We start from the raw sequence: 22,093 nt of genomic DNA, 5'->3' as shown, positions 1-22,093 counted from the left end.
GAAGAACAGAGGGGCTGTGGAACACAAGAATGTTCCTCTAGAGGACAAGACCAAGACTATGCTCAGGTCATCTGTCAGTCTCTGTTGGTGAGAACTTGGGAGGAAGGTGCTTAAGCTGCAAGGGAGGAGGGGACACCACTCTGTGTTGCAGCCTCAGGGGAGCATCTGCGGCCAGAAGGGGAGGGCAGCAAAGAGAAGGAAATGCTTCTTGTATAAATTTCAAATATTTTTATTAAGCCACAAGAAAGAGAACAGTTTTAAAAAGAGGAGATGATAAAAAAAATCAGGAGGCAATGATCAACTTTTTATAGTTAGCATATAATCCAGAAAACACATAAAGCATGACCAGGTCAGTGTTCACAAGTTTACTCTTCAAATACTATGGAGCAAGTGTAGCCCTTCACGTGCATCTCAGCAGATCTCATCCAATCTCAGCAGATTTTAAAAGTCAATAGGAATTAAACCTTGTGATTTCCCCAGAATCTGGTTGCAGAGAGCAGAACTGACCAGCCATACCCTGTCATCTTTCCTTCCTTGTAGGATCCACAGCTGGCACTAGGACCAAGAACCTGTGATGACTATGCAGATGATATTCCCAGCATCCTTTCCTTTCTACTCTCTGAACATTTCACCAAAAGACCCATCACTCCACATGACCAAATCATGAACAAAGAAATGGAGTTCCCATCCAGAGTCTGATTGTAAGATTTGGAAATACTTGGAAAAATACAGAATTAGGTAGAAGTAAGAAAGGAGGAGAAGGTCTCTATGTAACCAATCAGAAAGCAGTATGAAAGTTGGCAGCTCAGAGGACAGTGAGGATGGTGAGCCTCAGCTAGGAGCAGTGTGGTGGGCAGGACTGAGGAGCAGCCATGCTGTGGCTCAGTCAAGCCTTGGATGTGCTCCGCAGCTTGGGAGCTTGGTTCTCATGTGGGATATTGGTAGGTTGTTGCATCTAAGAGGTGCAATCTAGTGGAAGGTCCCAAGCCTGTCCCATCTGTGTTCTGGCTTCCTTTCTCTTATTGTGGCCTCCACCTCTAGCAGGCACTTCCACCATGGTGACATTGCTGTAGAGGGGATACAGTCAGGGGCTATCAGGTGTCTATCTAGAGCATCCCCATTCCCCAGTCCTCTGAGCTGCACTGAAGAAGAGGTCACTTTGTCAGGATGGCATGAAACTGGATGAGGTCCTTCAAGTTCTGCTCCAGGTCCTGAGCCTGCTGCCGCAGCTTTGCCGCAGACTCTGCCTTAGCACCCTTGTGCAAATGCTTTGAGTCTTGCACAAGGCTGACCACATCCAGCACCAGAAAGAGACCTGCAGCGGCTGCACCTGTGATCTGGGCTCCTTTGGACATTGCCAGAGCAGTGCCTTCAATTGCTTTCTCTACCTGTCTAGTGTTTTGGGATGACACCCTCCCTATGGTGCTCACATGCTTTGTACTAGTTCCTAGGTGAGAGTTAGTTTTGACCTGCTTGACGCTCTTCGTGATGACTTTCAGGTTAATGAAAGAATTCTCACATAAGGAAACAAGCCTGGATGTACCCTTCTCCAAAACTTCTTTAGTGGCCTTTTCTTTTTTCTTGCTGGTTGTCACCAGCTGGCTGGCTTTAGCTTCCATTGACGCTGTGCTAACCTTTTCTACAATGGTTGTAGAAACACTAGTCACTGTTGCTGCCGCCCCCAGCCCCAAGCCTGTGACTGAAAGTCCCAGACTGAGTCCTGCTGTCACCGGTGCCAGAGCGAGACCAAGGATCGTCAGGACTCCGGACACAGCACTAGTGGAGCTGGCCACCACTTGTGAGATGGTGCAGTCCTTGTGCACCTTGTCAATCTTGTCTGCAAGGGCGTGCAGCTTCCTGATCTGCTGCTCAAGCTCCAGTTTCACCTGAGGATAAACTGCCAAAAACCTTTTCTTCTCCTGCAAGGTCCAACAATTTTGGACCTTGTTGTCATCACCTACATCAATAGCCACTATGGTCTTAGCAGGAGCTTCACACAAGTCATCTTTCTTTTTCTTGTGACAGGAGAGGACAACTGAATGAGGAAGACAGCTTGTAGGTAAGATCTGTCCAGTAGAAACCACAGAGCATTTTCTGTGAACGAAATGAATGAACGAGAGTGTTACAGTTGTACAGGATCTCTCTTATGACAATCACAATACTTGACACACTACAATGTCTTTAATCGTTAAAGAGACAGTGGGTTAAAACCCATCCTAATGTGTTTTTTCAATTTTTTATTTTATGTGTATTAGTGTTTTATCTGCGCATTGGTGCACACACACACACACGTGTGTGTGTGTGTGTGTGTGTGTGTGTGTGTGTGTGTGTGTGTGTGTGTGTGCCTTGTGAATGCCTGGTGCCAGTGGAGGGCAGAGGAGGGCATCAGATCCCTAGGACTGTCTTTACAGTCTATTCAGATCCATCAAGAGGCTGCTGGGAACTGGACCTTGGTCACCTAGAAGAGCAGCCAGCGCTCTTAACCACTGAGGCACCTCTTGTGCCTTTAACACACCTTTTTATTGCTAGACATTTAGTAAAGATGCCTTCCCTTTCAAAGTCAGTGTTATCACTACCAAAATACTTCTCTGTAGGAACTCTAAACAAGAACAGAGAAATGAGGTTAGAGAAAAAAATAACCCTTTCTTTTAGGGAAAATTAGTGTTATAGGTAAAGTTAACTTTCCCCAAAGAAAAACCTTCTATGGCCTTAGTTGCTGATACAATACCTATGTACCCAGAATGTCATGCTGGTCAGCAACGTTCACCTTTGCTTTGGGACTTGGGTTTTGAGAATCTGTAAATTGCACATCCCCGAGAGAGAAACACTATACAGGCCACTCTTTGAAGTTAGAGGTCTTTTTGCACTGCAGTGGTGTGTACACGTGATCTGGTGGGGCACCTCACAGCTGAGACACATCCACTCAAAACACAGCACAGAAAGTTCTTTTCCAGCTGTGAGCAGAAGACAAAGAAACCTGAGTGGATTCCTCATTTACCTGTGTGTCCATTCCCAAGAAATCTCACTGTGCCTCTATAAGTGTTTCAGTAGCAGACAAAACTGAGAATTCAAAACATGTATTTCCCTAGCAGTCCTCAGACTGTATTCTCCACATGAGAAAGGTAATGCGTGGTGGTATTTTGCTGTCATTTCTGCTTGCAGTGGAACTAGACAATAATGGCATGGACTCCAGGAGGAAGGGAGACCCTGGGTCCCTCCTGGAGCTGTGTATATGATTAAGGCCCTACAAAAGTCTGGACACAGAGGCTTATGTTGACAACTATTTTGCCTTAGGTCATCTTTACTTAAGCTTTTCTAAACTGCCTTCAAGTGTGAATTGACCTTGGCTTTCCATGCCTTTCCTGTACATGATGGGTGTGCCCTGCCCAGGCTTGTCAAGAATCCTGTCAGGTTGTGAGACTGTCCTACCTTTGATACTCAATACTCAATCAGGTTCCCATGTCTAAATTCCAGAGCCTTAGGTCTTGACTTCCCTCAGGAGGGATTCCTGAGGTCAGCTGCACAGGGCCCCTACTCTCTGCTGTCTACTGCCCCTCACTCACCTTGTCCTCTAGAGTCCCCAGCTGAATGTATATCCAGAACTCTTCTGTCTCTTTCTTTAGAGCAACTGTCCTGAACAGCATCTTCCTGATTGTTAACTTGTATCAGAATAATTGTTCTTTCCCATGAGAGCTTTCTTGGTGTGTGACACTCCCTGTGAACTCTCACATGACCGCACTGTATCGTGAGGACAATAGTAGATTCTCCCTGTTGACACACTACAATGTCCTGAAGGGGACTGTGGATGTGGCTAAGTTGGTAGAGTGTTTGCCATGCAATCATTGGAACTGAGTGCAGTCTTCTAGAGTCCACATAGAAGAGTCAGGTGCTGCACATAGTCTCTAGTCTCTGGGGATGCAGAGTCATGAGGATCCTTGGTGTTCTCTGGTCATTCAGTCTAGACAAATTGATCATGTCCCAGTAAATAAAGGTAATTGTTCTTAAAGGGGCTGGAGAGATGGCTCCTCCATTCAGATCATGTACTTGTCTTCCAGAAAAAGTGAGTTTGGTTCCCAGAACCCACACCTGGTGGCCCTAAGCTGAAGGGGGTCTGAGTCCTCTTTGGCCTTCATAGATAACATGGTGGATTAAGGACCTCACTCATGCCTTCTCTTAATTTCAATACTGTGGTCCCTTAAAGGCTCAATGTCTAAATACAATCACCTGGGCTTAGGGCTTTTCCAAATGAGTTTAAGGACACCAATCAGTCCATAACATTAGTGACACCATTAAAATTATCTCATGTGGCGGTTGGAGATTTAATTCAGTTGTAGAACGCTTGAGTATCAATCACAAGGCAATGGGTTTGGACCTAAGTTCTGTAATAAACAAAAAACAACAACACCAAAAAAAAAAAAAAAAAACCACTGATGTGGCAGGTGCTCAGAAACACATGTAAACAGCTGGTTTTGATGCCTTTAAAGCACTTATGCACTGTCCCCTAACCTTGTTCTTTTCTTTTTCCCAACTAAAGAGAAAAAGCTTGACTGAGTGTGTGGCTAAGTACCTCCATGTCCTGTCCTGCAGGTCATTTTGGAGTTCATCTTCACCTACATCTTCTTCTTCTTCTTCTTCTCCATCAGGATCTCCAACCCTCTCACCAAGGAAAATTTCCTTTTCCCTGTAACAGGACAGATCAACTGTGTGAGGGAGACAGCTTGTAAGATAAGCTCACTCAAGTTCAAGAAGTACACACACACACACACACACACACACACACACACACACACACACACACTCGAATGGACACACATAAATAAAAACCTTTCGTAAAAATATCAACTTTCAATGAATACCTACTATATGATGGACACATATTTTGTGCTGGCCATATGCTGAACCTCACACATGCATCCTCTTACTTTTCTTATAATGAAGTTCAGCATGCAGAAGATTGCAAATAGAACCATATCTATCACCATGCACAAAACTCAAGTCCAAGTGGATCAAAGACCTCAACATAAATCCATATATACTGAACCTGATAGAAGACAAAGTGGGAAGTAGGCTTGAATGAACTGGCATGGGATATCACTTTTCAAATATAACACCAGTAGCACAGACACTGAGAGCAACAATTAATACATGGGAACTCCTGAAACTGAGAAGCTTCTGTAAGGCAAAGGAAATGATGCATAGTCATCAGAATGGGAAGAGATCTTCACCAACCCCACATCTGACAGAGGGCTGATCTCCCAAATATATAAAGAGCTCATGAAACAAGATATCAAAATACCAAACAATTCAATTAAAAAATGGGCTACAGATCTAAACAAAGAGTTCTCAACAGAAGACTCTTAAATGGCTGAAAGACATTTAAGGTATTGCTCAACATCCTTAGTCATCAGGGAAATGTAAATCAAAATGACTCTGAGATATCATCTTACACCTGTCACAATGGCTGAGATCAAAAGTACTGATGACAGCTTATGTTGGAGAGGATGTGGAACAAGGGGAACACTCCTCCACTGATGGTGGGAGTGCAAACTTGTACAGCCGACTTGGAAATCAGTATGGCAGTTTATCAGAAAATTGGGAATCAATCTACCTCAAGACTCAATGATACCACTCTTGGGCATATCACCAAGGGATGCTCAATCATACCACAAGGACACTTGCTCAACTATGTTCATAGCAACATTATTTGTAGAGCTAGAACCTGAAAATGACTTCCATGCTCCTCAACCAAAGAATTTGGATAAAGAAAATGTGGAACATATACACAACGGAGTATTACTCAGCTGTAAAAAACAATGACATCATGAAATTTGCAGGCAAATGGATGGGACTAGAAAATATCATCCTGAGTGAGGTAACCCAGACTCAGAAAGACAAACATGGTATGTATTTATTCACAAGTGGATACAAATGTAGAGCAAAGGATAACCAGACTACAACCTACAGCTCCAGAGAAACTAGGTAAGAAGGAGGATCCTTAGAAGCATGCATGGATCACCCTGGGAAGGGGAAATAGATGATATCTCCTGAGTAAACTGGGGGTGATGGGGAGGCAATATAGGGGAGGGTTTGGGAGATGAGAACATGAGGGAAGGGATAATTGAGCTGGGGTAAGGATTGAGTGGGAGAGCAATGAAGAACCTTAGAGCTGGTCCCTCCTGGAGCTCTGTATATAAATAAGGCCCTACAAACTTGTGGACACAGAGGCTTATGTTGACAACTATTTTTCCTTAGGTCATCTTTACTTAAGCTTTTCTAAACTGCCTTCAAGTGTGAATTGACCTTGGCTTTCCATGCCTTTCCTGTACATGATGGGTGTGCCCTGCCCAGGCTTGTCAAGAATCCTGTCAGGTTGTGAGACTGTCCTACCTTTGATACTCAATACTCAATCAGGTTCCCATGTCTAAATTCCAGAGCCTTAGGTCTTGACTTCCCTCAGGTGGGATTCCTGAGGTCAGCTGCACAGGGCCCCTACTCTCTGCTGTCTACTGCCCCTCACTCACCTTGTCCTCTAGAGTCCCCAGCTGAATGTATATCTAGAACTCTTCTGTCTCTTTCTTTAGAGCAACTGTCCTGAACAGCATCTTCCTGATTGTTAACTTGTATCAGAATAATTGTTCTTTCCCATGAGAGCTTTCTTGGTGTGTGACACTCCCTGTGAACTCTCACATGACCGCACTGTATCGTGAGGACAATAGTAGATTCTCCCTGTTGACACACTACAATGTCCTGAAGGGGACTGTGGATGTGGCTAAGTTGGTAGAGTGTTTGCCATGCAATCATTGGAACTGAGTGCAGTCTTCTAGAGTCCACATAGAAGAGTCAGGTGCTGCACATAGTCTCTAGTCTCTGGGGATGCAGAGTCATGAGGATCCTTGGTGTTCTCTGGTCATTCAGTCTAGACAAATTGATCATGTCCCAGTAAATAAAGGTAATTGTTCTTAAAGGGGCTGGAGAGATGGCTCCTCCATTCAGATCGTGTACTTGTCTTCCAGAAAAAGTGAGTTTGGTTCCCAGAACCCACACCTGGTGGCCCTAAGCTGAAGGGGGTCTGAGTCCTCTTTGGCCTTCATAGATAACATTGTGGATTAAGGACCTCACTCATGCCTTCTCTTAATTTCAATACTGTGGTCCCTTAAAGGCTCAATGTCTAAATACAGTCACCTAGGCTTAGGGCTTTTCCAAATGAGTTTAAGGACACCAATCAGTCCATAACATTAGTGACACCATTAAAATTATCTCATGTGGCGGTTGGAGATTTAATTCAGTTGTAGAACGCTTGAGTATCAACCACAAGGCAATGGGTTTGGACCTAAGTTCTGTAATAAACAAAAAACAACAACACCAAAAAAAAAAACCCACTGATGTGGCAGGTGCTCAGAAACACATGTAAACAGCTGGTTTTGATGCCTTTAAAGCACTTATGCACTGTCCCCTAACCTTGTTCTTTTCTTTTTCCCAACTAAAGAGAAAAAGCTTGATGGAGTGTGTGGCTGAATACCTCCATGTCCTGTCCTGCAGGTCATTTTGGAGTTCATCTTCACCTACATCTTCTTCTTCTTCTTCTTCTCCTCCTCCTCCTCCTCCTCCTCCTCCTCCTCCTCCTCCTCCTCCTCCTTCTTCTTCTTCTTCTTCTTCTTCTTCTTCTTCTTCTTCTTCTTCTTCTTCTTCTTCTTCTCCATCAGGATCTCCAACCCTCTCGCCAAGAGCATCATGCAAGGAAATTTCCTTTTCCCTGTAACAGGACAGATCAACTGTGTGAGGGAGACAGCTTGTAAGATAAGCTCACTCAAGTTCAAGAAGTACACACACACACACACACACACACACACACACACACACACACATACACACACACACACACACACTCGAATGGACATACATAAATAAAAACCTTTCGTAAAAATATCAACTTTCAATGAATACCTACTATATGATGGACACATATTTTGTGCTGGCCATATGCTGAACCTCACACATGCATCCTCTTATTTTTCTTATAATGAAGTTCAGCATGCAGAAGATTGCAAATAGAACCATATCTATCACCATGCACAAAACTCAAGTCCAAGTGGATCAAAGACCTCAACATAAATCCATATACACTGAACCTGATAGAAGACAAAGTGGGAAGTAGGCTTGAATGAACTGGCATGGGATATCACTTTTCAAATATAACACCAGTAGCACAGACACTGAGAGCAACAATTAATACATGGGACCTCCTGAAACTGAGAAGCTTCTGTAAGGCAAAGGAAATGATACATAGTCATCAGAATGGGAAGAGATCTTCACCAACCCCACATCTGACAGAGGGCTGATCTCCCAAATATATAAAGAGCTAATGAAACAAGATATCAAAATACCAAACAATTCAATTAAAAAATGGGCTACAGATCTAAACAAAGAGTTCTCAACAGAAGACTCTTAAATGGCTGAAAGACATTTAAGGTATTGCTCAACATCCTTAGTCATCAGGGAAATGTAAATCAAAATGACTCTGAGATATCATCTTACACCTGTCACAATAGCTAAGGTCAAAAGTACTGATGACAGCTTATGTTGGAGAGGATGTGGAACAAGGGGAACACTCCTCCACTGATGGTGGGAGTGCAAACTTGTACAGCCGACTTGGAAATCAGTATGGCAGTTTATCAGAAAATTGGGAATCAATCTACCTCAAGACTCAATGATACCACTCTTGGGCATATCACCAAGGGATGCTCAATCATACCACAAGGACACTTGCTCAACTATGTTCATAGCAACATTATTTGTAGAGCTAGAACCTGAAAATGACTTCCATGCTCCTCAACCAAAGAATTTGGATAAAGAAAATGTGGAACATATACACAACGGAGTATTACTCAGCTGTAAAAAACAATGACATCATGAAATTTGCAGGCAAATGGATGGGACTAGAAAATATCATCCTGAGTGAGGTAACCCAGACTCAGAAAGACAAACATGGTATGTATTCATTCATAAGTGGATACTAGATGTAAAGCAAAGGATAACCAGACTACAACCTACAGCTCCAGAGAAACTAGGTAAGAAGGAGGATCCTTAGAAGCATGCATGGATCACCCTGGGAAGGGGAAATAGATGATATCTCCTGAGTAAACTGGGGGTGATGGGGAGGCAATAGAGGGGAGGATTTCAGAGATGAGAACATGAGGGAAGGTATGATTGAGCTGGCGGAAGGATGGAGTGGGAGAGCAATGAAGAAAGAGATATCTGGATTGAGGGAGACATTTTGGGGTAGGGGCAATTGTGGGGCTAGGAAAATTCCCAGGAATCCACAGGGATGATGCTAGCTTAGACTACTAGCAATAATGGAGAGGGTACCTGAACTGACCTACTTCAGTAATCAGATTGGTGAATAACCTAACTGTCATCATAGAACCTTCATCCAGTAAGTGATGGAAGCAGATGCAGGGATCCATAGCCAAGCTCCAGGCCAAGCTCCAGGCGTCCAGTTAAGAAGCAGGAAGAGGGTTTATTTGAGCAGAGTGGTAGTCAAGATTAGGATGGGGCAATCTACAGAGACAAGTGAACCAAATTTGTTGATATTCATGACTGTTAGACTAACAGCTACATAACCTGAATGGGACCAGAGTAGGCCCTCTGCATACTGGAGACAGGTAAAGCTTGGTCTGTTTGAGGGCCCCCTAGCAATGGGATCAGGCTCTATCTCTGGTGCATAAGCTGTCTTTTTGGAGCCCATCACCTATGGTGGGATTCCTTGATCAGCCTTGTTTAAGAGGGGAGAGACTTGGTTTTTCCTCAACTAAATGTACTTGGCTTTGCTGACTCCCCATGGGAGACCTTACACTTTTGGAGTCGGGGATGAGGGGTGGATTGGGAGGCTGGCTGGGCAGGCAGGGGAGTCAGAGGATGGATGGGAGGGAAATCTGTTGTTGGTATGTAAAATGAAAAAAAAAACTTAAATAAAAAAAGAAAAAAAAACCTTTTAAACAGCGTGTCACTGATGCCATTCAAGGTCTAATTCAGTCTTCCAGAGTCCACATAAAAAGCCAGCTACTGGACATGGCCTCCAAACTCTATTTGAGGGATGCAGAGTCACCAGGATCCTTGATGTTCTCTGGTCATCCAGTCTAGTCAAATTGATGATGTCCAAGTAAATAAAGGTAATTGTTCTTAAAGGGGCTGGAGAGATGGCTCCTCCATTCAGATCGTGTACTTGTCTTCCAGAAAAAGTGAGTTTGGTTCCCAGAACCCACACCCGGTGGCTCTAAACTGAAGGGCGTCTGATGTCCTTTTTGGCCTTCATGGCTAACAATTGGTTTAGGGACCTCACTCATGCCTTCTCTTAATTTCAATACTGTGGTCCCTTAAAGGCTCAATGTCTAAATACAGTCACCTGGGCTTAGGGCTTTTCCAAATGAATTTAGAGACATAACTCAGTCTCTTACCAGTAGTGACACCATTGAAATATCTCATGTGGGGGTTGGGGATATAGCTCAGTAGTGGACCACTTGCGGATCAGCACAAGGCCATGGGTTTGGACCTACTCTCTGAAACACAAATCTCATAAGAAAGATGCTCAGAAACACATTTAAACATCTGTCCCTAATGCCATTCAGGCTCTTATGCACTGTCCCCTAACCCTGTTCTTTGTTTGTTCCAACTAGAGAGAAAAAGCTTGATTGAGTGTGTGACTGAGTACCTCCTGGTCTTGTCCTGCAGGTCACTTTGGAGCTCCTCTTCATTCACATCTTCTCCATCAGGATCTGCAACCATCTCACCAGGAGCTTCACGCAAGGAAGCTTCCCATTTCCTGTAACAGGAGAAAATGACTGAGTGAGGAAGACAGCTTGTAAGATAGGCTCACTCAAGTGCAAGAAATACACACACACACACACACACACACACACACACACACACACACACACACACACGGACACACAGAAATTAAAATAAACTCTTTTGTAAAAAATCAGCTTTCAATGAACACCTACAATGTGCTGGGCACATACTTCATGCTGGCCTGTTTCTTGAGGACAACAGAAAATTCTCCCTTAAAGCCCTAGATGCAGCCCGAGGATGTGACTAAGTTGGTAAAGCATTTGCAATGCAAAGTAGACCTGAGTTCAGTCTTGCAGAGGCCAAAAAGAAATCCAGGTACAGTTTCTAAAATCAGGCTACAGTTAACCTGACACCCAAACCACACAAAAATGCAACAAAGACAGAGAATTACAGACCAATCTCCCACATGAACACTGATGTGAAAACACTCAATAAATACTGACAAACTGAATCCAAGAACATCTCAAAACAAAATTATCCACCATGATCAACTACGCTTCATCCCAGTGATGCAGGGATGGCTCCACATACAAAAGTCTGTGAATGTGATCTACCATACAAAGAAAATGAGAGAAAAAAACCCACATGATCATCTCATTAGATGCTAAAGAAACCTTTGACGAAATCCAACACCCCTTCATGATAAAGGTCTTGGAGGGATCAGGGATACAAGGAACATACCTAAATATAAGATATGCAATATACAGCAAGCCGACAACCAACATTAAATTAATTGGATTGAAACTGGACCAAGCAGCTTCTTCCACAGGCTGTTGCCACTCTACCACTTCAGTCAGCTGGAGCTGCAGATACTCCTTGCTCCTTGTGTCCCAGAGGTACTCAACCACAGACCCAATGAAGCCTTTTCTCTCTAGATGGGAAGGAAAAGGAATATGGTTAGAGGACTGTGCATTGGTGCTTGAATGGCTTCGGGAACTAGCTTTGTAAATGTGGTTCTGAGCATCTGTCCTTTGAGGTAAATTTTGGTGTCACTAGTGGTAGGAGCTGAGTTGTGTCCCTTAATTCATTTGTAAAGGCTCTGACTACTAGTGACTGTATTTGGAGATAGAGTTGTTAGGGAACCAAGTGAGGTTGTGAGTGAGGTTCCTAACCCATAGCATTAGGGTCCTTATAGCAGCCAGAAGAAACTCCCTCCCACCCTTTCCCTACTTCTCTATCTCCCCCCTCCTTTCTCTTTTTCCCTGCCTCTCTTCTTCTCTCCAGACACATGAGAGAGCCCATGGGCCAGCACAGGGTACAGACTTCTCTGCCCACCAGGAAGACAGAGCTCAGCAGTGCCAACGTGCCACACTCTGATTGTGGATGTTGGACTCCAGGGCAGTGAGAGAAGAGGTCTTTTCTTTTTAAATCACCTACCCAGTATAGCTTTGTGATGGCATCCTGAGAAGACCAAGGTACCAGAGCTGTGTCATGGTGCTTTGCAGAGACACATATCATATCATTTTTAGTTAAGACCAGGTAGGAAGTGAGCTCCTAATACCCAGGAAGAGGGAGGAGATTCTATTGATGACTTCCATTTACAGTGTACCTGTGTCATGGACCTTGAATGTGACTTTTCCCTCGGTTTTTATTTTATGTATAGGAATATTTGCCTGCTTGTATGTATGTCTTTGCACTGTGTGTGTGTGTGTGTGTGTGTGTGTGTGTGTGTGTGGTGCCCAAGGTGGGCCTTGGTCCCCTGGAGTGGCAGTTACAGACTGCTGTGAACCTGATGTGGGTGTTGGCAACTCAACCCAGGTCCTCTACAAGAGCAGCAAGTGCTCTTAACCACTGACCTGCTCTAGCCTCAAACGTGACTATTGACCCGAGAATGGTTAGTTATTAATCCCGAGTTTCAATCCACTGGACTAATGAACATCTTGGCAATCAGTAGATCTTATCTGGGCAGTTGTGGGGGGCTTCCAGTTATAGTAGAGCATAATTGCTCTGAGCTAATGAGTGGTTCAAAGACTGAGCTGCGACACCATGGGAATTGGGGCCTGTTTGATGTCAGGAGGGCAGTTGGAATGAGTCTTTGGGGCTGATGGGCATCTTGTCTTGGCCCTTTCATGTTGCAGCTTTTTGTGTGCCATGATGTGAGCTCTCCTCCTGCTTCCCTTCCAGGATGGACCAAAATATGCAAAATTATAATAAATGTGCAATATTATAAGCAAAATAATGTTGTCCTTAGTTACAGCAATGACAAAGGTGAGTAACACCAGTTTAGAAACTGACTCATAATGAATAAATGAAGGAATGGTCCACAGAGCCGATAGAAGAATCTTGAAAAGGAAATGCAGTCGGGCACAGTGGAGACTGAGGCAGGTGGATCTCTGTGAGTTCCACGTTCCGCTGGTCTACGTAGTGAGTTCCAGGACAACTAGAGCTAGAAAGTGAGACCCTGTCTTGAAAAACAAAAACATAAAAAGGAAATGGAATTGATAACACCACAGGAAACAGCAGAGGAAGAGTGAATATTCATGGATTATTCTATGCATGTCCATATGCACACACATATACATGCAAACACTAAACTCATTCAGAATCTAAATCTTTCACAATACTTTTAAGTGATTTTGAATTTTTAATTTTAATTGTCCCATTGTAATTATATGTACATATGTAACACAGTATGATATTTCATGGAAAATTAGTATATTAGTTCAAACATTTTTCATTCAGTTAAGAATGATCAAAATAGGGCTGGAAAGATGGCTCAGCAGTTAAGGGCCATGGCTGTTCTTCCAGAGGACCCAGGTTCAATTCCCATCACTCACAGGTGCCTCATAACTGTGTGTAAACCCAGCATCATGATATCCAACCCTCTCATATAGATATACAATCAGGAAAAATCCAAATTCACATAAAATGAAAATAAATCATTAGAAAAAAGAATGTTCAAAATTCAGTTCTCACTATCACTACTACCTACTCTGAAATATTCAATTAATTAGCTACTCTTAAATATTCAATTAATTAGCATTTCTAATCTGTGAGAAATGCAATCCTGAAGTGATGGTGTAGACCCATAATCCCAGCACATCGAAAATGAGGCAGGAGGATTGTGAGTTTGAGAGCAGCTTAGGTGACATAGCAAGACTTTGTTTGAGGGAAAGAGAAGAGAGAGGGAAGACAGAGAGAGAGAGTAGGAGGGAGAGATGGAAAAGGAAGAAGAAAGGAGGAGGCATACAGGGGCAGTCCCAGCAGTCCAGGCATCTATTCACGATGGCAGCAGAACATGGGGACTTTCCATGAAATGAGACCCACAGTGTAATGGCCGCAAATATTCCCAGGCCACTTGAGGTCAGGTTCCAGCCCAAGTGAGTTGCCAACAATGTGGATGTGGAGGTTATGGTATTAAGAAAAGAGTGAGGACGAGTTATTTATAGCATGCCTGGTGGGTGTGCCTCTTACATTTGAAAATGACATTTCAAATGTCACACTACTAAGATCAACTGTCAGTGAAGAGGATTCCTGCTCTGATGGAAATGCTAAGATCGGCAGCATATGGTGGTCATTGGTAGGTGGAACCCTCCACGCTGACCTGTGGTTTCCTCATGTGTCAGGGGCTGGCACCCCAGACCTGTCAAGGTTTTCAGGCTGCCCCATTTAGTAAAAGGGAATATTTACCCTGAAATCCACGTGCTCCCTAGCCTTCCTTAAGAATACCACGGCCTGCTGGGTTCTCTGATCTCCCTGCCTCTAAACTTTCCTTCCTTCCTTATTCTATTGAATGTTTTTTTTTTATTAACTCTATTTATTGTCCAAAATGATGGGTTTCAAAAAGCCATATTCATTCAAGCTTATGTAAATTGACTATATTCACTCTGTACCATCTCCTGTTACTAGTCTGCCTTTGGCTAAATAGTCCTCCCTCTTCTTTTATCCTGCGTGTGTGTGTGTGTGTGTGTGTGTGTGTGTGTGTGTGTGAGAGAGAGAGAGAGAGAGAGAGAGAGAGAGAGAGATCTAGGTTCCATATTTGAAAGAAAACACTCAATATTTGTCTTCTAAATCTGACTTATTTTGGTCAAAACGCTGACCCACAGTTCCATCCATTTTCCTGCAGACAAGATACTTTCGTTCATTTTCAAGGCTGAATGAAATTCCACAGGTAGTGCACCACATTGTCTTTATGCATCCGTCTGTGGATGTGCACGATTCTTCATTCCATATCTTAGTTACTGTGAATCACGCTGATAAAACCAGGATGCCCCAGCACCTCTCTAACACATTGATGGAGATTCCCTTGGGTGTTCACCCTTGAGCAGGGGAGCTGGGTCTTACAGAAGTTCTATTTTCATATTTTTGAGGAATCTCCATACTGATTTCCACAGTGGTCAGACTAACTTACATTCCCATGATGAACACGTGTCCCTCTGCCTGACTATGTGTTGTCTATTTCCTTAATGAGAGCCGTGCTGACTGAGGACACATCTCTGTAGTTTTTTCTCTCTTATTCATTGACATGACTGCTGTGCTGTTTGGGCTGGCCAAGTGCTGAGCAAATAACCCGACTGCCTAAGCAGCAGAGTTGGGGAGGAAGCCAGAGAACACGGGGCTTGGAGATTGGTGTGGATCCAGGGCTGGTGTAGGGTGTTCCTGGGCACAGAGTCACTCCTGAGTGGAAATTTTTAGTTCCTGTTTTTGTTGTTGTTGTTGTTTGTTTTCTGTTTTTTGTTTCAACTTCAGATTTTTTTACATGACAAAAGAAAAAAAAAATCAGGCCTTGCCTGAGGTAGGCACACCTGATAAACAAGCTCTGGTCCTGGCAGTGAAGGGCAGGTGCCCTAACACAGCTTTGGGATGGGAATTGGGTCACTTGGAATTAATGGAGTGTAGTCAGAGGATGCAGCAGGCTGGAGCCTGCCTGCACACATGGGGACACATGCCCTCATGGTATAGGTGACTTGAGGTGAGAGTCCCCAGGTAACATAGATGGACTGTGGACAAGGTCTCATTGGGGTGCAGTAACTTCCTGCTGAGGCAGTTAGAACAGGTGGGTTCCTGAGCTGGAGCAGGGTGGGCTGCCTCCTCAGGAACAGTGCCCCAGCATCTCTGAGAGCAAACCTCCATGAGGGGGCTAGACCTTTCCGCCTCCTGTTCCCTTCATTCCTCCCTGCTCCCCTCCTGGATTCCATTTTCCAGGAGGTGACTCCTGAGAATGCACCCCAAGTCAAGATAGGAAGTGGGGACTTGTCTGACCCAGGACTGGGAAACTCTCTATGCTCTCCCTTGGGATTCATCTCCTGTATCCTTGACTCCTCAGCAGACACTCAGCAGGGAGGCTCTGGCAGTCCTAGGCCATGAGCAGGAATAGAGAAGAAGACTGGTTACCTGGGGAGCCCATGGCAGCTGCTGGGTCTTGGTGTCACTCAGGAGATCCTGACAGGTTTTCTTTACTCTCACCAGGCATCCAGGCTACAGGAGGAAAAAACAACCTGTGGAACATAATGGGGACAGCTGCTGTGACCAGGGATCTGGTGACCCACAGTTCTCTCAATGGTGACTGCAAAGGACCAGAAGAACTTGACCCAAAGCCTGTCTGCTCCCCTGGCTCTGTGACTGCTATTTAAAGAACCCTATCTGTGGCTCCAGCCCTGCTGCCCTCTCTCCAGCCAAGACAGAGGAATCTTGTCTTGTTGGGAACAATGCAGAAGGTGTCAGATGAGGAGACAGAGGTGGAGAAACAACAGACGTGAGCACAATGAGAGATGGAGCCTGCTGCTGTGAAGGCAATACAGACTCCATCTTAGGGTAGGGCCACCATCTTAGACACCTGCTGTCCTCAGTTCCAGGAAGGACCTCAGGAATGTGCCATGACAGCTCCAACATATACAGGGCAGTGTGCTCCTGCAGACATTCTGTCTGCGGGTTATAACCCTTGAAGCTATCTAGATAATGTTAGGATTCTGCCACTCCAACTTGATAACCACACACATGCGCAGTTTAGTAGCTAAGCAAGGGGTCCTCCGTCCTATGTCATCAGTGCCCTGCTTGATTGCGCAAATGCTCACATCGTGGTCACACAATCAGCCCATGTGTGGTGTAGCTCTGTGAGCCTACTTGCTCATGTGTAGGGGAATCCTTAAAACTGGACACAGACTACTCCCCTCTCTTCTCTGCTCTCTCCTTCCCCCACTATCTCTCTCTCTCTCTCTGCCGGTGTGTCTCCCCCAGGCCTGGTTACTCTCTTCTGTTCCCCCACCCTTCCTTCTAATAAAGTTCTGATACTGGGTTTTGTTGTGTCTCATGATCTTTTCACTGGTAACAGTGCCGTTTATCATTTTTTTTTTTTTAAAACAACAGACAATCCTATTGAGCAGCCCAGATAATCCTGCTCCGCAAGTTGTGGTTTTCCACCAAAAGGTCTAACCCAATGGTTTTAAATGTGCTTTCCCCCAAAGTCTGGACCAATAGTTTCAAAAAATCACCTTGCTCCATATCCCTTCTACTCAATTCCAAGTTGTCAAAGCATGTAATTCCTGGCTTGTGGTTTTTCCCTATAAAAACTCTCTCTACACATGGGCTTGCTGCTGCTGCTGCTGCTGCTGCATTTCCCTCCATTTGCTGTGGGGTGGCCCATGTTCGAACCTTACAATAAAAGAACTCTTATGTGCTTGCATCAGAAACCGGCTCCTTGGTGGTCTCTGGGGGTCTCAAAATGGGCACAACACTGCAAGCCACAGGAAAATATAATGGAATTCAGCTACTACAACAAAACCTACTACTTGGAAAGGTCAAGGACGTTCTGTGAGACCAAAATGAGCCATCTTAAAAATAAGACCAAAATGCTTTCACCTTAAAACTAAGGCCTAAGATTTCTCCTTCTAGGAATAGGCCAATAGTTACTGAAACAAGTCAGTCCAGATTCTAGAAACCAGGAAGTGTAAAAGTACAGAGTCACAAAGTAGTCACGAGGTAATGACTGCCAGACTATGGAATGTCCTCTCCCTGGTTTCCAGGGTAACTGACCACAGAAATGTCCCCACTTGAGGGCAGCCAATGAGAAATGGTGGCGGGTAACCACTCCCTTAGAAGTAAGATTAAGGCATGATTTCTAGAAGCCCCTAGAAGCGAGCCAATCAGAATTGTACCCATACTTGCACCCCTAAATGATGTAACCTTGTGATTTTTTCCTTTAAAAACTGATCTTGCAGACAGGTGGGCACTTCCTCCAGCCTCCACTGCATTGGATCTGTTGGACGAAGTCCCTGCCTAGGCTTGTATTATATATCCAGAATTAAACCTTGCTTTTGCATTCCAGCATGCTTGTCTTTGGTGGTCTCTCTGGGGTTTGCGATCTGGGCACAACAGTTCCTGAAGGTCAAGCCATGGCTTAAGGAGTCTTGGTGATATTTTAGCTTTTGTATATATATTTAGCTGGTTCCTACAATGATTTTCTTGTATGCTGCGTGTGTTTCCAAGAACTCCTCACGGTGTATTTATCTGAAATACTTCTCAAGCATCCTAGGCCATAACAGCAAACAGTCTCTTGACTTATGGTAAACAACTTTTGGAGCTATGCACCTAGGGGACAGCTAGTTGCATAGCTTTATTTCTTGTGCAAATGAAGCTCAGACCACCCCCCCACCCCCCCAACCCCCCCACCCCCCCACCCCCGTTCTCTCACAGCCCAATTGGAATTCCAGAGCAATTGACTGAGAACAAAGGGGCTTTTTGTATAGCAGGTGCAATATAGCTATGAGGCAGATTCCCAGCTCCATAGAAACCTTGTACAGGGGTGGGGGTACGGTCAGAGTCACTTGCTTAACGTGAAAGTGAGTAATGGGGAGAAGTGACCCTCTGTATTAGTCCACAGGCACATATTTAGCTAATGTGTATGAATTGTCAGTGTTGACTAGTGAGGACTTGGACCCGGGACATGCTAATCCACATCCCACTTTCAGAAAACTGATCTCCACTATCTTAAAAACACAACTGCATTCCCTCCTCTTTATATTACATGTGTGCATCATTGTATGTGTATGTATGTTATAAATGCTTCTTCTGTTTCCACAGCACTGCCTTGTGCCAAGCACTGGGTCCTCATCTTAGTAAGTTCTTGGGGTCCTTTGTGATTCCCAGGGACCACACCCTCCTTCTTTCTGTGATGTCCTTGTCCTATCAGGACTTGGAGTCCTACCTGACCCTGGTCCTGCTGTGTGCTGCCTTTGACATCTGCTCTTCTTCCTGACTCCTGGACCTTGTGCTGTTCCTAATCATTATGCAAATAGTAATGCAAAGAATGTTCTCTTTACCTGTTAGTGCCCGCATTTGAGATTATTTCCTTATGCTATTTGTAGAAGTAGAAGGACTGGACTAAAGGGTGTTAACACCTAACATAGGCACTGTGTGAAGATGCTCATTCCTTCCTCTGACCAGTCCTTAGTAGTCTTTGGGGTGGGGAAGACTTCATAAAGAGACACAATCTGCACTGAAATTGCCTGAAGCAGAGGAAGGAATGAAAACAGGTTTAGCAGTGTGGGTCCGAGGCATCAGCTCCTCCTGGGACCTGACCAAAATGAGAGTGAACGACTTGTTGATATGGTAAGAGCTGAAGATAATGGTGGCTCACTCTCAGAACTGCACTCTGTCCTTGGAACTGATGACTCGGAGTTCTTGCCCAAACCTTGCAAGTATGCACCCAGTCCAGGGTGGCCTCAGACTCACTATGAAGACTAGGAGAACCGTGAACTCCAAATCTTAGGTCTGCCCCACCCAAGTGTTAGGATCCCAGGTAGTGCCACCCCCCAAGCCTTCCCATATTCACATGAAATTAAAAGGAGATAGAAAGAGACTAGTTCAAAAACCACAAGAGAAAGTCAGGGTTTGAAATATGACAGCTGTTCTGAAGTCCTCTCTCCAAAGTGAGACCCAGGGTCAGCTCCTCAGGGCCAGCATCCTTCCTGTTCCATAATCCTAACAGGAACTTGAGACAATAGTGGACAGAGATGGAGTCATCTCTTCATTAACAGGCTAAAAAAATCACATTAATACAGACATCTATCTTAAAACAAAGAATTTAAACATCTGGAAGATGCCATGATCCAGCTCTGGGTACACATCCCCATTGTAGCTGTTGGGCTGTGGAAGGATGTGGAGTTTTGTAGGACAGTCAGCAACACCCACCCAGGACTGTAATACACCCAGGTGGGGCCACAGCCACCCACATGTCTAGCAGGCAGACAACAGAGCTAGTCCAAAGAAACCTTGTACAGGGGTGCGAATAGCTTGCTTAAGGAGAAAGTGGGTAGTGGAGAGAATTGCCCCTCTGCATTAGTCAGTGTTCTCTAGAGTAATAGAACTTACAGAACAAATCTCCCTCTATATATTGAAAAAAGATTTCTAGAATGACTCACAGGCTGTGGTTCAGCTACTACAACAATGGCTGCCTGTGAATAGAAGACTGAAGCCTCCAGTAGCTGCTCAGTCCACAAGGCTGGATGTCTCATTTGCTCTTCAGTATATACTGGAATCCTGAAGAAGGAGGCTCTAATGCCAGGGAAGGAATAGACCTGCTATCGAGGTCAAAGCAAGCAGGGAAAGATGAAAAACTTCTTTCTTCTGTGTCCTCATATGGGCTTCCAGCAGAAGGCATGGCCTAGGTTAGTGTCAGGGCTTCCCTCCTCAGAAGATCTGTAGTAAAGGCATATTTTCCCACCTCAAAGATCCACATTAGAAGTGGGTCTTCTCATTTCAAATTAAGCAAAAATCCCCCCACAGATATGCCCCATATTTGGGTTTTAATTTAATTCCAGATGTGGTCAAGTTGACAACCAAGACTAGCCATCACACCACTCAACCAGATCCACTACCTCTAGGGGGTGCTCTGGCAGCCAGACACAGAAATTGTTAGGAAATAAGCCCTTTTGGAAACTTGTGGGACAAAGGTTGAATCTTGTGGGAGAAAGGTTAAAACTTAAGGGGCAAATGTAGAGCTAAGTGTGACAGGGAACTATGTGTGCGCCTGTGTTTATGTGTGCTGTGTTGGGATGTTGTTTAAATTAGTTCAAATGAAAAAAGTTTATTTTTACCATCTATACCCCAAGTCCTTGATAGTTCTGGGATCCAGGGTGTTGGATCCTCTCGCCTCTGAACATCTCTGGGATCAGAAAGAAGCTCAGGCATCCTGGTACCCACTTTCCCATGGCAGCTGTGGCATGTGTGTCAGACATCAGGCCACCAAGGAGAACAGTACCCTGCTAGGGATGAGCAGAGCAGCCAATCCTCACTCATCTATCTGATGAAAAAGAGATTCTGAGAGGAAAAGTACTGAACTCGATGTCACACAACTAATTCTGACTTTGAGGGAAAAAGTGATTTCTTTTTATACTTCCAAAATTTCTAGAATATAATTAACTTGTGTAGACACATAGGCTGCCCCAGCCTGGACTCTACCCTTTGATCTTTCAAATATACAGGATTGTGCACTTTGCTCTCCGGGTCCCCAGGCTGACACTCTTTTTCCACCCAACTAACAGACTGAAGAGAGGCTGACTAAGACAAGGGTGCGGGCTGGACATCTACTGCTATAGTTCCTTCTAGTATGTGGAACAGGACACTCTTTTCTGGGCCTCAGTTTCCACTGTGGAACCTGCCATAGACACACACTCTGAGAGAGTCATGGTGCAGTCTATGTGGCAATACCTTAGGGCCACCTCCAGGATGGTCAAGACACAAATATTGGTGGACTCTGGGTTCCCTGTTCTCTCTATTAACATCCTTCAGTTCCTCCATTACCCTGAGGACACCCAGAACAACCACTTTCCCTCTGAGGTGCCCCAGTCATGTATCAGGCAGTCTGAAGCCATCTGTGAGGTGTGCCACAGTCTCTTCTGCTGACTTCTGAGGGAGAGGAAAACACCCAGATTCCAACCTGGATGCGAGTTCAGCCACAGGCTGATGAACTGTGACCAGGGCCAATTCCTAAATCACTTTAATAAAATTCAACAATAGTCCTTTTAAAGGTATTTCCCTACTTAAGAAGAACCTTCTTTTGGCTGAGTTAGGTGGGACACAGCGGTCCTTAGCTGTGTGTCCGAATCCTAGCTACACATCTGAGTCACAGCTAGAGGCAAGCTCGGGGCCAATGTCCCAGCCTGAGAAGGGCAAGTGGAGTCACACCTGCTGAGCAGCTGATGATCCCGTGGACACCCCAGACAAGCCACTCACCTGCTGCCACCCTCAGTCTTGCCTTCTCCACAGACCCACTCAGAGGAGCGACCTCAGGCCCTTCTCATCTCAT

General features: G+C 44.7%; 1 protein-coding gene across 1 annotated transcript; it reads right to left on the bottom strand.

Annotated features, from left to right (window-relative positions):
- Window positions 1-339: 339 nt before the first annotated feature.
- Window positions 340-16,195, bottom strand: LOC128117238 (apolipoprotein L3-like). Its single transcript, XM_052749225.1, has 5 exons — window positions 16,183-16,195; window positions 11,620-11,719; window positions 8,241-8,257; window positions 7,567-7,772; window positions 340-1,919 (listed from the first exon to the last, which is right to left on the bottom strand). Exons 1-5 carry the CDS (start codon window positions 16,193-16,195, stop codon window positions 1,155-1,157), a joined length of 1,101 nt encoding a protein of 366 aa, XP_052605185.1. The 3' UTR covers window positions 340-1,154.
- Window positions 16,196-22,093: the final 5,898 nt, after the last annotated feature.

This window comes from Peromyscus californicus, unplaced genomic scaffold, assembly GCF_007827085.1.
Source record: "Peromyscus californicus insignis strain IS unplaced genomic scaffold, ASM782708v3 Scaffold_20__1_contigs__length_68692818, whole genome shotgun sequence".
Classification (NCBI taxonomy): Eukaryota; Metazoa; Chordata; class Mammalia; order Rodentia; family Cricetidae; genus Peromyscus; species Peromyscus californicus.
This window is presented reverse-complemented; position numbering and strand designations above follow the sequence as displayed.

Coding starts and splice junctions, on each gene's coding strand:
- LOC128117238 (XM_052749225.1), bottom strand. Junction 1,920..7,566: donor AAGAAGAAGAAGAAGAAGAT/GTAGGTGAAGAT, acceptor TGGACCTTGCAG/GAGAAGAAAAGGTTTTTGGC.